The 14,810-nt window shown below is 37.5% G+C and overlaps 1 protein-coding gene across 1 annotated transcript; it reads left to right on the top strand.

Annotated features, from left to right (window-relative positions):
* The first annotated feature begins 583 nt into the window (after positions 1 to 583).
* LOC143291922 (thymidine kinase, cytosolic-like) lies at positions 584 to 9,103 on the top strand. The gene is made up of 7 exons (XM_076602060.1): positions 584 to 708; positions 2,760 to 2,791; positions 4,798 to 4,911; positions 5,271 to 5,364; positions 5,747 to 5,836; positions 6,123 to 6,242; positions 8,804 to 9,103. The coding sequence occupies exons 1-7, from the start codon at positions 619 to 621 to the stop codon at positions 8,993 to 8,995; spliced, it is 732 nt and encodes a 243-aa protein (XP_076458175.1). The 5' UTR covers positions 584 to 618; the 3' UTR covers positions 8,996 to 9,103.
* Positions 9,104 to 14,810: the final 5,707 nt, after the last annotated feature.

The raw sequence follows: 14,810 nt of genomic DNA, 5'->3' as shown, positions 1-14,810 counted from the left end.
TATGCTCCTACGGTCATGTTGCTCAGTGCTTGGGTTTTGGATGGTATTGCTAATCCTGGATGCGAAGTAAGTCGCTCAGTTGCTGAAGACCCTCACTGCTATTCCTCACCCTCTTTCCTCATCTACAGTCCACGCCTCTTGTATCTGACGTTTGTAAATCCATAGTGAAATCAGTCGGATATTTGATATATACGTATTAAAGAACCCAAAACCGCTGAAAACAATAATGAGACCTTTTTTGAGAGGTTCCCGTGCTTTCTGCCGGACTCAGTATAATCTGCATTTTTCACTCTGTTGGCAGCATTGTTCTTCCCTTCTGCATTATTGTTTTGTTTGGTTTGGGTTTTTCCCGCTCCATTCTATAATTATCTGCATCTGATTTTTAAATATTTTACACAACCACACACCAAATTGCAGCAGAACTTTAAGAACGTTTTCACGGGAAGAAGATCAAGGAAAAATTTCCGACGAGTCAAACACTCCGCCGACACGACTGCTATGATATGTCAAACGAGAGCACCCCTTATTCGGCGCGCGGTTTACGCGGCAAATTACGAGAGAGATAGCAGACGATACTTGCAGACCTTCTATTTTGATAACAGCATAAATTCTTTCAAAATGTGTGAAAACGCTTCCAAATCAGATGGTGCATTGACTTTGAAACGTCACGGCAAACACGAGAATCAGGATCGTTTTGGACATGTTGAGGTTAGTTTGAAGTGCTACTGCAGCAGTCGCCGACAGTTACAGCTGCAGAAGAGATTGCTGCTGGAACAACTGAACTCTACTGCAGCTGCAACTTAGTTGCCGTCTGCCACAACACTGCTGCTTTCTTTTAGTTCAGTGTCTAACTTTTCTTTTGTGTTTTTTTTTTTTGTTTTGTTGTAGTTGGGGTGTTTTGGGGGGTAATGCCCTATTTTAGCGTCCTAATGACTCATGGTTTTTATGACAGCAATTGAGTAAAACTAGATCAAGATCTATATTGATATATTCTTTGTTCACCTTAAAGCTAAACGACAACAATGTTACAAGAGGACATTACAACAAACTGAAAAGTTTCTGTTAAAACTGCCAGATTTGGACATTTCTTTTTACTAACACTGTAACAGACTAACAAATGTTTGGAATAATATGCCACAAGATGTTGTCTCCTCAGGAACAGTGAATACTTTTAAAAATAGTGTTGGCACTACTTTCAATAATTAAAATACAAAACTCATTTCCTTATTCTTTAATAAGCTTTGCCCACTATTAGATTATCAAAATCTCTCAGTACATTTATGGGAGCTCTCACTTCCCCCCATTTCAAGCAGGCAAAAGGCCTTACACTAAAGTTACAGGCCAAAGGCCTTCCTATTGATGTGATATGATAAAGTATGCTGTATTTTAGTTGTGCAAGTAACACAAACAGCTCAGTTGGAAGAGCAAAGGAAATACATTCCCATGATCATACATAATATTCTTTTTGCAACATTAAATTTTAATGCCTGCCTGCCTTCCTTCCTTCTATAGAATGACCACAATCATTTGATTATTGATTTCTTTATTGCTTGGCTTGGCCAAAAATCCTACTACTGGTACCACTGGGGGTGTCTGCAGTAAGTAACAACTATTCAGTGCCTATTAAATTTAAAAGGACCTTTACATGGCAGTGCTTAGGCTAGACCGCCATCTAGACCATTCGGGTAAACTGGGCTGGCACAGCACCAGCCCTCATCAGCTATTCTCATCTATGATCAGTTTAGAATATTACTCAGCTACTGTTCTCTTGGATGGTTCTAGCAACTAAACAAAAATGAAAAGTCAGTTGTAAGCATCTGGCAGCCGCTGTGACGCCCTGGACAAAAAGGTGCCAGTAGTATTGGCCTCCACAGTTGTCTGAGCAGGGCATTTCAGTCCGGAATTGTTCTTGGGAGAAATCCTGCTTGCCCGTACTCAGTGTACTGTGTCCAGCAGTAGATCTGGGACAGATGTTCTGGGTGGGCTTTTTGCCACAGGGGTGGGGGTGATAAGCTTCTGCCTCAAGGAGGGCATGCAGACTGTCATGCTGCAGTTTGCACAGCATGGCCAGTGTTGCCGTTTGCTTTGGCTGTTGGAGACTGGGCCATTTGAGCTGATCAGTCATGTTGGAGACACTTAGTGTGTTCCTATAGCCCCTCATTGCAAATCTTGCTGCATGTCTTTGGACTGATTCCAATCGGTCCATGTCCTGTTGTTATGGATCTCAGACTGATATTGAGAATTATATCATAAATTGATACATTGAATATGTATCCTGTGTCGGTTGAAATGCTCTTGCTATAAATTGTATAGAGAGAGATAGAGAGAGAACTCCATGAATAACCTTTAGAACTTTGACATTGAGCCATTTAACAAATGCTATATTACTCCATTTTTCAATACCATTGCTTTCTTCAGTTACCAGCAGGAGCCAGTTATATGGGCCTGTTACACTGCAGACATTGTAAATTTTCTGATGAACAATAAAATGTGCTTCCTATTAGTTTTTGATGTGATGATCATGATGGATTTGATGATGATTATAAAAATTGTTCAGTGATATGACATTGTTTGCAGTGATAAGTAAGGATGAAAATTATTAAGGTTGTGCTATACTTGGGACAGAGTATTTGATACCTGTAACAGTATAAAAAATAAAAATAAAAAAATAAAAATTTTAATTCAAAACTTGCTGTTTTAGTTTTGTACAGTATGCTGAAAGTTCTAACATTCTTATAAAAACAAATTTTGTTTTCCAGCTCATCATTGGACCGATGTTCTCAGGAAAGACGTAAGTAACTTAGACTAGTGTGGACTGCAAGATGGGTCACCTTATGTGTGGAACATGCAAAGTTAAATTATGCAATTGTGCAAAATTAGATGTACTCATTATGTGACTTATTCTAATGCATGCTATGAATGATAAATTATTGTACAAGAATGATTTTCACAATTTCAGTCAAATGAATAAACAAGATTAATGCAGTACAAAAAACATGAATATTTGAAATTTGAATTATTGAAAATAAAGTTTTTTAATGGACTGAAATTATTAAAATATTCTTTTTCTTCTTTTTTTTTTATCACCCAACTCGATATTGATCCCTCTTCAGGAACTTCGAAAAAATGGGCACTCCATATTCCTTCTTTACTCTTTGCATTGAATTGATACAATAGCATGAGTTTTGTGTGCCCATGCACACACTCATACACAAAATGCATGCAACATGCTTGCAGGTTTGCACTGATATGTGTACAACTACAAGGCAGGTTTCTCAGTGTCTGTTTCTGCACTTCCCTATTCAGTATGCCAAATCACAAAAGATAAAATGCTGCAACAGCACTTTTCTTGGTTTTTTTGTTGTTGTTGACGTTTGTTTGTTTTTTTTTTTTGGGGGGGGGGGTTGTTGTTGTTTTTTTGTTTTGTTTTTTTCTTTTTCCTAATCTTGGATATGTTGCTGATACGATCAAAGTATTGCTAGGGATAACAAAAAAACTTCATTATTGAAAACCTCCGCCTGAAAATGGAGCATGACTGCCTACATGGTGGGGGATTAAAAGGGCCATCCTCATAAAAGTCCACTCGTGTATAAGAGCAAATGTGGCAGTTGCAGCCCATGAACGAAGAAGGGGAATTATTGAAAACTGATGGACATCATGACCATCTCAGCTTCTTGGTACCATATGTTGACAGCCTACATCTATGTCGACCGCTTCAAAATACACTGTCCAAGTTTTCTTTTTTTACCCATGTGATAGTGATTTTAAATGCAATATGCAGCATTTAAATATTAAAAAACTCCCCCAAAGTCAGTTCTATGACAAAGATGATATGATTGTCATGGTTATAAGTTGTCAAGATCTTTGTAGACTGAAAAAAAAATCATCTCACCATTTCTTCTGTAGTGAATTTGGAAAATGGAAGGATATGCGTTGGCAGATTTCTGAACCAAATCTGGGTCATCACTTCTAATATCAAACAAAACAATGAAAGTGTGGTAAAGGTCATGAAAATGTGGAGATGGACTTCACTTTTTCTTTCAAATACAATCTCTCAGTCTCAGGAATAGGACTGAAGGTCAATCCACACTCCTCTAAACAGAATTTGAAGAATACAGCTGGAACTTTATTTTCAGGACTATTGCTATGATTACTGTGCATGGAATGTGTTAGAGACTGCACATTGCATGACCCAGTGTTGACCAACTTTGAAATATTGGGCTGGTAAATGTGTAGATCTTTCTTCTTTTGAAAAGTTCTTGAAATGTTTGTTTCCAGGGTTCAAAAAACACCTAAGATAATGTGATATCTACCATAAGATTATTTCTACCAATATATGTGTGTGGCATATAAATGCATGAAATTGACTTTAGTTACAGGCTACCAAAGGTAATGTGATTTCTACCATAAGATTATTTCTATCAATATGTGTGTATCACTGTATGGCATATAAATGCATGAAATTGACTTCAGTTTCAGGCTTATGTGGAATACAGAAATGGCATCCATCTCTTTTCTCACAACCAGACACATCATCATGTCTCTTGCAAATATAACACAACACTTCTGAGAATTTTATTTTTTTATTTTACATTTTTACGTATAATTGTGAAACATACACAAAATTGACTGAAACTCACAAGATTGATGCCACAGTAATCCAGAGTTATATCTGACCCAGATATTGAGAAAGGTGCCACTAACACAAATTTTGTAATATCTTATGTACCAAATTTGTTTTTTGTTTTCCTCAGCTCCGAGTGTACTTGATTAATTTTCTTTATATTAATTTTTCAGGACAGAGTTGATCAGACGATTGAAGCGTTACAGAGTAGCACAGTATGCCTGCTTAATAATCAAGTATTTAGGAGACACAAGATACAATGAAGAAGGAGTGTCAACACATGACAGGTAAGCTTTGTTTTCTGAAACTAAATATTTTATTGGAAATGGTGTTTTTGGCTGATGTGTATGTTTACACATGTGAATCTGAAGAATAACATCAAGTTTCCGATGTCTGTCACTCAGTGTGGTCATGAAAAACTTCAATAAAATGATTTTCTCTGGAAATACTTCGTTGACATCAAATATGGTGTAAGAATAAGAAATCAGTTTTTTCAGCACATTCTAATCATAATGATGATAAGAATTGTTACCAGCTTCACACTGTATACTCTGTTTTGATCTTATCATCTGCACACACAATTATAATTGCTTTACTTCAGGACATCTATTCTGGTGGATGACTTCTGAATCTGTCTTGTCAACAGGCAGATCTTGCCAGCAGTGTCCACCAATGAACTGATGCCAGTGCTGGAGAAAGCTCTACAGTATGATGTGATTGGCATTGATGAAGGACAGTTTGTAAGTTCTAACTTCTGTTCGTTTTGTTTTCTTAAATGGGAGTCATATAGCAATCATATAGCTCAGACAGGGGTGGGGGGGGGGGGGGGGGGGGGGGGAGACAGATAAGACAAAGGGAGAGAATTTAGACAGGGACAGGGAGAGTTCTTGATCGTTTCCTCTCTTATATTACCCACCATCTCAGACATATTCATGAGCACTTCTGTTTTAAGAATATCATATTTTGTTTTGATAATCTAATTCACCTGGAATGGATTTGTTTGTTTTTATAGAAAAGTGGTAGTTTCCTGGCCAGAAACAATTGTGCCTTAGTTTATGTGATTATATTGATGGAGTGAAAGTAATGAAGGTAAATGGTGAACATTTTACATCTGTATTTCAGTTTCCTGATGTGGTGACATTTGCTGACCACCTGGCTGACAAAGGAAAGATTGTTATTGTTGCTGCACTGGATGGAACATTCCAGAAAAGGGTGAGGGACAGAGTGCAGTTTCAGCGATGTATATGTGGGTATGCATGTGTAATTTTATGAGTAAACCTGATGCATGAATTTCTGTAGTCTGAAAACATATACATGCAAAATGAATTGATAGTCATATGCTTTAAAACTAATATAAGCTCTCTGAAAATGTCCATTTTGTTGAAAGAAAAAACCATTGAGAAATATACTCAAGCTATAAAAAAAAAGTTTGAACAGATGCTATTCATTTGACGGCATGTTGTATTACTGTACAAGTGAAAACATTCTATTTGTGCAGGCTTTTGGCGATATCCTGAACTTGGTGCCAGTGTCTGAGAGTGTGACCAAACTAACAGCAGTGTGCACTATCTGTTTCAAGCCTGCCGCCTTCACACGGAGAAAGACTCAAGAGAACAAGGTGACAGTCTGATAACAGACAACATTGAGACACTTCAGTCCAATGTGCATTCTGCCACACAGTCTCTTGTGTGCACTTCTGTTTTTGGAATCCTAATACTTGGGAGCCATAATGATATTCTATATTTAATTCATTCTGTGAAGTACTATTCTAGTTTACCTTATTGAGTATTCTTATAAAGCATTTTCTGATATAAAGATGCCAGAATGAAGACTTGCATACAGTTCTTTTTCTCATAAGTGTAATGCTCTTTTTTTTCTTTTCTTTTTTTAAATAACAATTATGTTTTCATAGGGAAAATGGACATTCTTTAACATAAAATGATATGTATTGAAAATAGGTTAGTGGGAGCATAATTTGGGGGATTTAAGTAAAGGCCTGTGTTAGTGTGTGTTCACTTGACAATGCTTGGGTTAATAACAGCCAAGTTGAGCTGACCACTCATGCTTAGCATACTTTTACGACCTCTTTTGCATCCCTTTTGGATCGCCAAGCGTAAGGTGCAAAGATGAATTATTTGCGTGGTAATCTATTAGTTACGTAGGAGTTGGTGGAGGTATGGAGTCGACCGGAGGGAGCAGAGGCAGTGGAGGAGGTGGAGGGTTAGCGTTGTAGATGAAGCCCGAGGCTGAGGGCCCAGTGTCAGATCATATCGTGTCAATATGAAGGCCCTTAGGCCTGTAAGGCCTATTGCCCACTGAAAATGGAGGGAAGTGAGAGCCCCCATAATTGTATTGAGATATTTTTATAATCTAATAATGCACAAGGCTTATTAATGACGCAAGGCTTAATTTCTGCCCCAAATACTGTACCTGTACCTATTGTTGAGAGAACCCAAAGTAGAGGGCCCTTACGATTGAGATTGCGCCATAATTTTAGCTCATTTGGCCAAATGAGCTAAGTAACTTTGTGACCTGATACAAGTCTTCATCAGATACAAAACATGAGTGTCAAAGAATCAATAAGCAGACAGAAATATGAAAAAAAAAAACTTAGCTGTATGAAGAGCAGAGGATCAGGAGTCAAGATGGCTGTCGGAAAAAGAGGGCGCTAGTCAGGGATGTGCAGGGGAGGTAACCTACTTCAGGAGGTTATCGGCCGTAGCTACTTTCGTTTTCTCCGCATAGGCGGGTAGTAGTTTGCACAGGACAGGAATCAGACCCCTGCCGGAGTCTGCACTTGTGGGTCACGGTAAGTATGTTACTTAAACGTAATTTTAGGAAGAAAATTTCCTGTTTGCGTGGTAATCTAGTAGTTACCATTAATTTTTTAACTGTATATTTTGTTTCCCTATTCTTTATTTAATCCTTCATGGGCTGCATTGGGAAGTCACTGGATTGTGACTTTTCCCGACTATGATTAAAAACACCAATAAACTGTGATTGGTGTCTCAAGATCACTTGTCATAGGAGACCCAGCTTATGTCAGAATTTATCATTGTTTGACATTGTTGTACTTTCAGAAAGTTTGATAATCACAGATTAGCTAGCAAAATACAGAACTGACTATCAATCATAGTTTTATTATTTTTCTATAAATTTTTCAAAGTTGGTGTGCCTGAAAAGAACAAATGGAGAAATCGGCTCATGAAGAAAATGTATATTTGCCTGCTTGTAAATTTAGAAAAAAAATTATCTTGAACATGTACATGGTGTCAAAAGATTCAGAATTAAGTAACCAATAAATTTCTGTGTGAAAAAAATCATGCGAAAAATCATATTTTCTCTGTGTACTCAAAGGAAATCAAGAATGGCGAGTGGAGTGTGATCTCATGCCACTGGAGGGCAGTGAACGGCGACAGTGAATATGAAAGACAAAGGCCACATTTGTGTTTGAACAAAAAATATTTCCCATGATGTTGATGAATCTTTTTAACTTAACTTTAGATCCCAAAAAACAAAGTGCTTACTAACTGCAATCATGAAATGAATTGCCACATCACAGGCTGATGTAATTCAGAAAAGCCTGGAGTCAAAATGCACTGAACATTGCAACTCAAGTGATGTATGATGTGCAGTACCAACAGCTCATGCACCTGAAAACATTTAAAAATACTACATTTTCAGGTAGGTTTATGCTAAAATACTTACTGACCTCAAAGATTTCAAAGATGCAACATTTATATATAAAAAAAAAATTTAAAAAATTCAGTTTTCATTATGACTTGTTTTTTGTGCATTACGACTTGTACTGGGTTTTCACAATCCTGCCTCACACACATATATATATATATTTATAAGACTGATGACAAGTTAATGTGAATGAATATGAAGGAAAACAGGGAGACTGCATGCTAGGTAGCTGTGATCTGCTATGGGCCAGAGCACAAAGAATGAAGAGAAGCATCATTAGGATTACATATTTTCTGCTGTTACGACTGAGCCCTGAAGTCACTGTAATTTTTAGGATGGCAGATGATGTATCTTCACCCTTTGACAGATAGTATTACACTTATAGCTGAAGTATTAGCATTGCATATATCAGTATTGTTCTGTTGTTTTTATGGCATCATGCATGTTGTGAATATGAGTGTTGATCAGCAGCCCACATCCTGTTTTCAGGTGGAGGTCATTGGTGGGGAAGACAAGTACCTGGCAGTGTGTCGAGAGTGTTTCACGGCCCCTATTCCCCCATCCCCAGAACGTCATGTCCTGCGAGACTTCAACACACCCATCACCGATGAAAATAAACTTCAAAAGACAAGCCGAAAACTCTTTGTCAGATCTTTGTCAGGCTTGCCAACCCATTCTTGATCCTGTTTGGAATGTGTGTACTTGAGAGTCAGAAACAAGCATATAAGGATTTGGAATGTTCAAAGAATATGTGTGTAATTTATCTTTGTTTTTAAAGCATGATGGCTTTAATTTTTTTGTTGTTGTTTTCAAAGCAGGAGAATGTGTTTCATTTGGGGCGTTTACAAATCATAGTTTAAAGCACTTTAGTGAGAGCCTGTAGCTTGATTGTGATGGTGTGGTAAGGTCATGTGTCAGGTAAGGTTGTGTCCAGGTGCAGACAGGTAGAAGGTAGTTTGTGTAACTGAGTAGATTTCGAAGTTCGCGCCAAAATTCCATCACACAAATATTAATTTAAAAGAATTATAGGCTTTCTTATCTAATGTTATCATTATGACTAAGAAATATGATCTTACTGAATTTTGATAACATAGAAAATATTATTCCATATTCTAGGAAGTGTTCATAATTTTTTTTGGGGGGAAAAAATGCTTCCTGAAAAGGGAGGTAAATTACTTGTGACCGGTTTACCTGATGATTAAGGGGAGGTAAATCAACCGTGACCAGTTTTCCTGAAGAATGTAGCCAACCCAGCTGCATGATATTTATACAGTTTTTCTGTTCGATTTTGTGGTGTCTGTGTTCTCAGGGATTTATCAACTCTTTTAGCTGAACATGGTACGTGTGTTCTATCAAGCTCAGTGTTAAAGACTTCGATTCATGAGAAATAATTTCATCTCAGTATTTATATTCATAAAACTTTTATCAATAGTACGTGGTTTGGTGAAACAAGACCAACTGAAAACAATTGTCAAAGGATTATGATTGCATGGCGTAAATGACTCTTGATGGTGTCACAGATTTGCCCTAAATTGGAACAAATTTACAAATGATGGTTATAAATGATATTTTAATCACACTTTTGATATGGAAAGAAAAAAGATGAAATGACTGATTTGAGGTGAATGAATAATCATGCCAGAATGATGTAATTTATTTATGAAACAAAATATGAGACAGTGCATGTGCACACATGCATACACAAAACACTCACATACTACAATATGTTACACCACACTGTATTACATATAGAGTGTGCTAAGAATGGTTGCCTTTACAGATGAGGTATTTCTGGTTTTATACATCTTGGTTGCTTCTGTGTTTGTTTAGATTATATAAACAATATTCTTGATATCGTTGTTTAAGAAAGAAAATTTCAAGTTCTTGTTGCTGTTGATGGAGCTGTATCTGGTACCTCATTCTGCATGCTGTGTTGAATCAGATTTCCTAACTATGATTTGGTCTGAATGTTGTGTTCAACTAGATCTCATTGGTTCGAATGTTGAGATTTTATTGCTCTACATGTGAAACTGTGCAATTATACTTGAACGTGAAGCACTCAATATCAAGGTGTGTTCGAAATCATCAAAACTAAATGAAAATATCCAAAATATTTTTTGGCAGCATATTAACATTTTTAACATAATATTTTTTTTAGAAGAAGCGTTTGCTTTTTAATGTCAGTTTTGTTCTACACATACTTTTACTTGGACCGTACTATTAGGAGTGGGGGGGGAGGCAGAAATACAAGGACATCCAGGAGTCATGACCTGGGTGCAGCCCGGCCCCCTTAGAGTGTAAGGAGTTAAGGGCTGAAACATGACTGAGGGGGGCTTCTTCTCTGAAGACCTTGTACTGTCCAGCTCGCCCTAGAGTTTCCTGACACATTGTAAGTCAGCATTTGAAGTGACTTTGCATGCTTTTGTACAAGCCTTGTCACTTTTCTCTTTTCTGCAGTCTATGATGTAATTTCTGTGCTCAGGTGATTAGGTAGTGAAACTGTAAATACTGAAATGGGCACTAGCTGACCATTCGGCAGTGTTATTTGCCAGTATGGCCTTTTTATGTATTATTTGTTTGGCTTGAAGTATTGTTTTTTCCTTCTTCATGACTTTTTGTTATTTGGGGGTGATAAATTAAGTGGAATTGCTGACATCCTCAGCAGGTCCTAATCTTATTTGCCCTAAGCAGCTAAGTGATAAGGATAATGTGTCATGAACTGTGTTTTGTAGATGTATCTTAGTATTGGTTGGTGAGTTTGGGTTTGTGTGTGTGTGTGTGTATGTGACAGTTTTGTGTTTTATGTGATTGGACATTTGTGTGGTCGAGCAGTTCGGATATGGCCCTGTGTGGTCAGCTGAACTATAAGCAACAACCATAATAATATTGATAATTGTAAATTGGGATTTAAATTTTGTCCATATGAATTAAGAGTTCCAATGCTTGTGTGAAACTGGGTTTTTTGTCCTATATTTGTGGACACATTTATTTGCGTACCAGTGCAGTTACTGTTCTCACAATTTTAGTACGAACAGTAATTATGGTCCTGTAGAAAAACTCATTTTTTTAAGCATATACATCAAAGAAGATTTTTTGGGGTTTTTTGTTGTTGTTTTTTGGGTTTTTTTTTTTTTTTTTTAAAGAAAATAAAGATTCAGTACAGACCTTCGTGTTTCTTGATTTAAAAAACAAATGAGAAGCATATTTTGCCAGATCATACACACCATACTAAGACCGATAACACTGTATCATACACTCAACTAAATTAATTTTGTCCATGTATATAACTTTTGCTGTTACTTGCTTTTTTGACTCACTAGTGTAAACAAAGTGAGTCTATGTTTTACTGCGTGTTTGCTTGTCTGTGTCTGTGGTAAATTTTAACATTGCCATTTTCTCTGGAAATACTTTGTCTGCCAGTACCAAAATTGGTTTAAACATAGTATGAAAAAAATCTTTACAGTCATACCAATAACAGATTGTAAGTCTCCTGAATTAAGCCATAGTTCCGAATCATTAACAGTTTATTTCGTTGAGATGTGCTCCAAAATCCGAAAATTCTAAAAACTGCTTTCCACTGAGTGTGGCTGACTAGAAGGTAGGTTGTTTTCGAAGACGACATGACCTCGTGTTTATTGTTCACAATTAAAAGGAAAGAAACACAAATTCTGGACAGAACACTTAACAGTGATTCTAACTGCACCATGAACGTGTTTACTGCATATTAATATTCTATGATGGACACTGAATTAACTGGAATGAACATAAAAGAAATATTGAATTGATCGTTTCTTTCAGTCCTATGTAGACTGCTTTGTGCAGATATAGAGATCTACTATGTGTTGCGATGTGCTTGAAGGAGATGGCAACGTCTCCTTTACTGCCCCCCCCCCAAAAAAAAAGATATAATAAAATGCACAAAAATCTTGATTAAACAGCATTATTATGTCAACTACAATCACATCTATTTATCACATGAGAAAGAAAACATCAACATTGCTTTAAGTTTTAAATTTAATCATTTGATGTCAGATGTGCCACAGCCTTGGGGATTAGTCTGCTTGCATCAGAACTTAGCATGCATGGTTCGATCTGCTTGCATGCCCTTTTTTTTCTTCTTTTTTTTCTGATTCTCCCAAGCTTGTCTGTCATATTTAATACAGAGCACTTTTCAATGATTTTTTTTAATCTCTTTTTATTTTTTTTCTCCTCATGATTCCTTTACTGGATAAAGCACAAAGCACAAGTGAGTCTTGAAGGCTTTGCCTCTTGTTTAAATTCTCAAATAACAAAAGCTCTCAATCTGTTTGTGAAACATTTGATAGATAATAAAAAGGCTAAAAAAAAAAAAAAGGAAAAGCCTAATGCCATGGTGTTACGAACAAACATGTTTATTAATCAGATTACATACTGAAAACAGGGAATTATTGTTCTAAAGTTTTTTAAAGTCTTCACAGAATTTCATTTAATTATTTTGTATGCTTTTTCAAAAAGTGATGACTACTCTGAAATCTCCTGAAGTCTATTGTATACCCCATCTACAAACTGAGAAAACTTGCTATTAAGATTTCATGTCATCACCAGGAGTGTAAACTGGAAGTCTTTTAATGGCATTTTTAGACCACTGTCCTTAGAATTCATGTTTTCCATGATAATATTACAATTATGTTCACAAATGACTTGTATCTGACACTGTCCAAATATCATGATCCTGTTCAACTGGTGGCACACACTGCACAGTGTTACTTGGTCAAGAACAGTCAATGATGTGCAAACCTAAACCAGTTATTTAGAATGCAAGTTAAATTGTCAGCCACATTGTACATATTACATGGCATACAATTGTCTCCCCTTAACACCAAATCAATGCAAATCATTCTTCAAAAGAAGACTGAAGCCATCACACAAGAGAGGAAGGGGAGCCAGAGCTGGAACTCAAACTGTACATCCTGAGGATGATGAATTGCACTATCACTGTAGTGATGTGATATGCAATAAATACATCATTGCCAGCGTCATTACAGCATCCTCTCATTTTCAAGTTTATCAGAAGGATCTAAAATATTTCAGTGGCTATCCAGTTAATATTTTAAAAGAAATGTACGGAACAGCACACACATACTAACACTAACACACACACACTGTCTTGAAATTTTGCAGCTGCAAAATTTAAACGTGCACGTTTCTCCTTGCCTTTCCCTCCATCTATCCCAAGATCCACATGCACTTACCAGTCCCAGCACCCATCAGATCTGTTTGAAACACAAATGCACATGCATATATGCATAACCACTGCAATCACTACCTCTGCCCATTACACACATATGCATGCATGCACGCACACACACACACAATAGTGGTAATTTGCCTGTCTAGGAAGTGAGAGAATCTGAGCGCACTGGATCACACATTCACCAATTTTTTCTCCCCCTCCACTACGATAGTGGTGGCCTGGACACTAGTCATTCAGATGAGATGATAAACCAGGCCGGGACCTATCTGTAGCATGCGCTCAGTGCATGTGAAGGAACCCACAGCAACAAAAGATAAATTCACTTCGATGGAAAAACAAAACAGATGCACTTGCAGGCATGAAAAAAAAAAGAAGGGAGGGATATGATACTGCGAAGCTTTCATTGGGGAAAACAGCCTTAACCATAGACACGAGAACATACTGTGTCTATGCCCAAACTTTGCACAGAGAAATCTGCTGTGAAAAAAGAGGAACATAAAACAACCTGAGTCCAGTTCAGTTGACAGATCTCTGATGTTTCAGCCATCTGGCCTTCCGTGCAGATACCTTCATTAGCTGGCACAAGAATTTAAGCACATAGTCGCACACACGCACGAGAACGCGCGCACACACACACACACACACACACACACTTCTTCTTTCCGTTTGTGTTTACACGACCAACATCGACTTGCCGATGACTCTGTCGTGGTTCATGCATCAGTGCTGGGTATTTTCGTGTTTCCATAACCCACCGAACACTAACATGAGTTACAGGATCTTTAACGTGCGTATTTGATCTTCTGCGTGCGTATACACACGAAAGGGGTTCAGGCACTAGCAGGTCTGCACATATGTTGACGTGGGAGATCGGAAAAATCTCCACCCTTTGCCCACAGGCGCCGTTACCGTGATTCGAACCCAGGACCCTCAGATTGAAAGTCCAACGCTTTAACCACTCGGCTATTGCGCGCGCACACACACACACACACACACACACACACACACACAGAGAATAAAATCGCTATGTCATGAGGGTTCCTGTATTATTGTTGATGCCTGATAGGTGGTTGTCGGACATTGAGACCAAGTCTTGTTTCACCACAAGTGTAAGAGACACGTCATGAGGGTTCCTGTATTGTTGTTGATGTCTAATAGGTGGTTGTCGGAACATTGAGATAAGTCTTGTTTCAAACACAAGTGTAAGAGACACATACAACAGATAGGTGGTTGTCGGAACATTGAGATCAAGTCTTGTTTCAG

Source organism: Babylonia areolata, chromosome 18 (assembly GCF_041734735.1).
Source record: "Babylonia areolata isolate BAREFJ2019XMU chromosome 18, ASM4173473v1, whole genome shotgun sequence".
Classification (NCBI taxonomy): Eukaryota; Metazoa; Mollusca; class Gastropoda; order Neogastropoda; family Buccinidae; genus Babylonia; species Babylonia areolata.
Note: the sequence above shows the minus strand (reverse complement) of the source record. Positions and strands in the feature narration are given on the sequence as shown.

Coding starts and splice junctions, on each gene's coding strand:
- LOC143291922 (XM_076602060.1), top strand. CDS start 619: ATGTGTGAAAACGCTTCCAAATCAGATGGTGCATTGACTTTGAAACGT. Junction 709..2,759: donor ATCGTTTTGGACATGTTGAG/GTTAGTTTGAAG, acceptor TTTGTTTTCCAG/CTCATCATTGGACCGATGTT. Junction 4,912..5,270: donor GGAGTGTCAACACATGACAG/GTAAGCTTTGTT, acceptor TCTTGTCAACAG/GCAGATCTTGCCAGCAGTGT.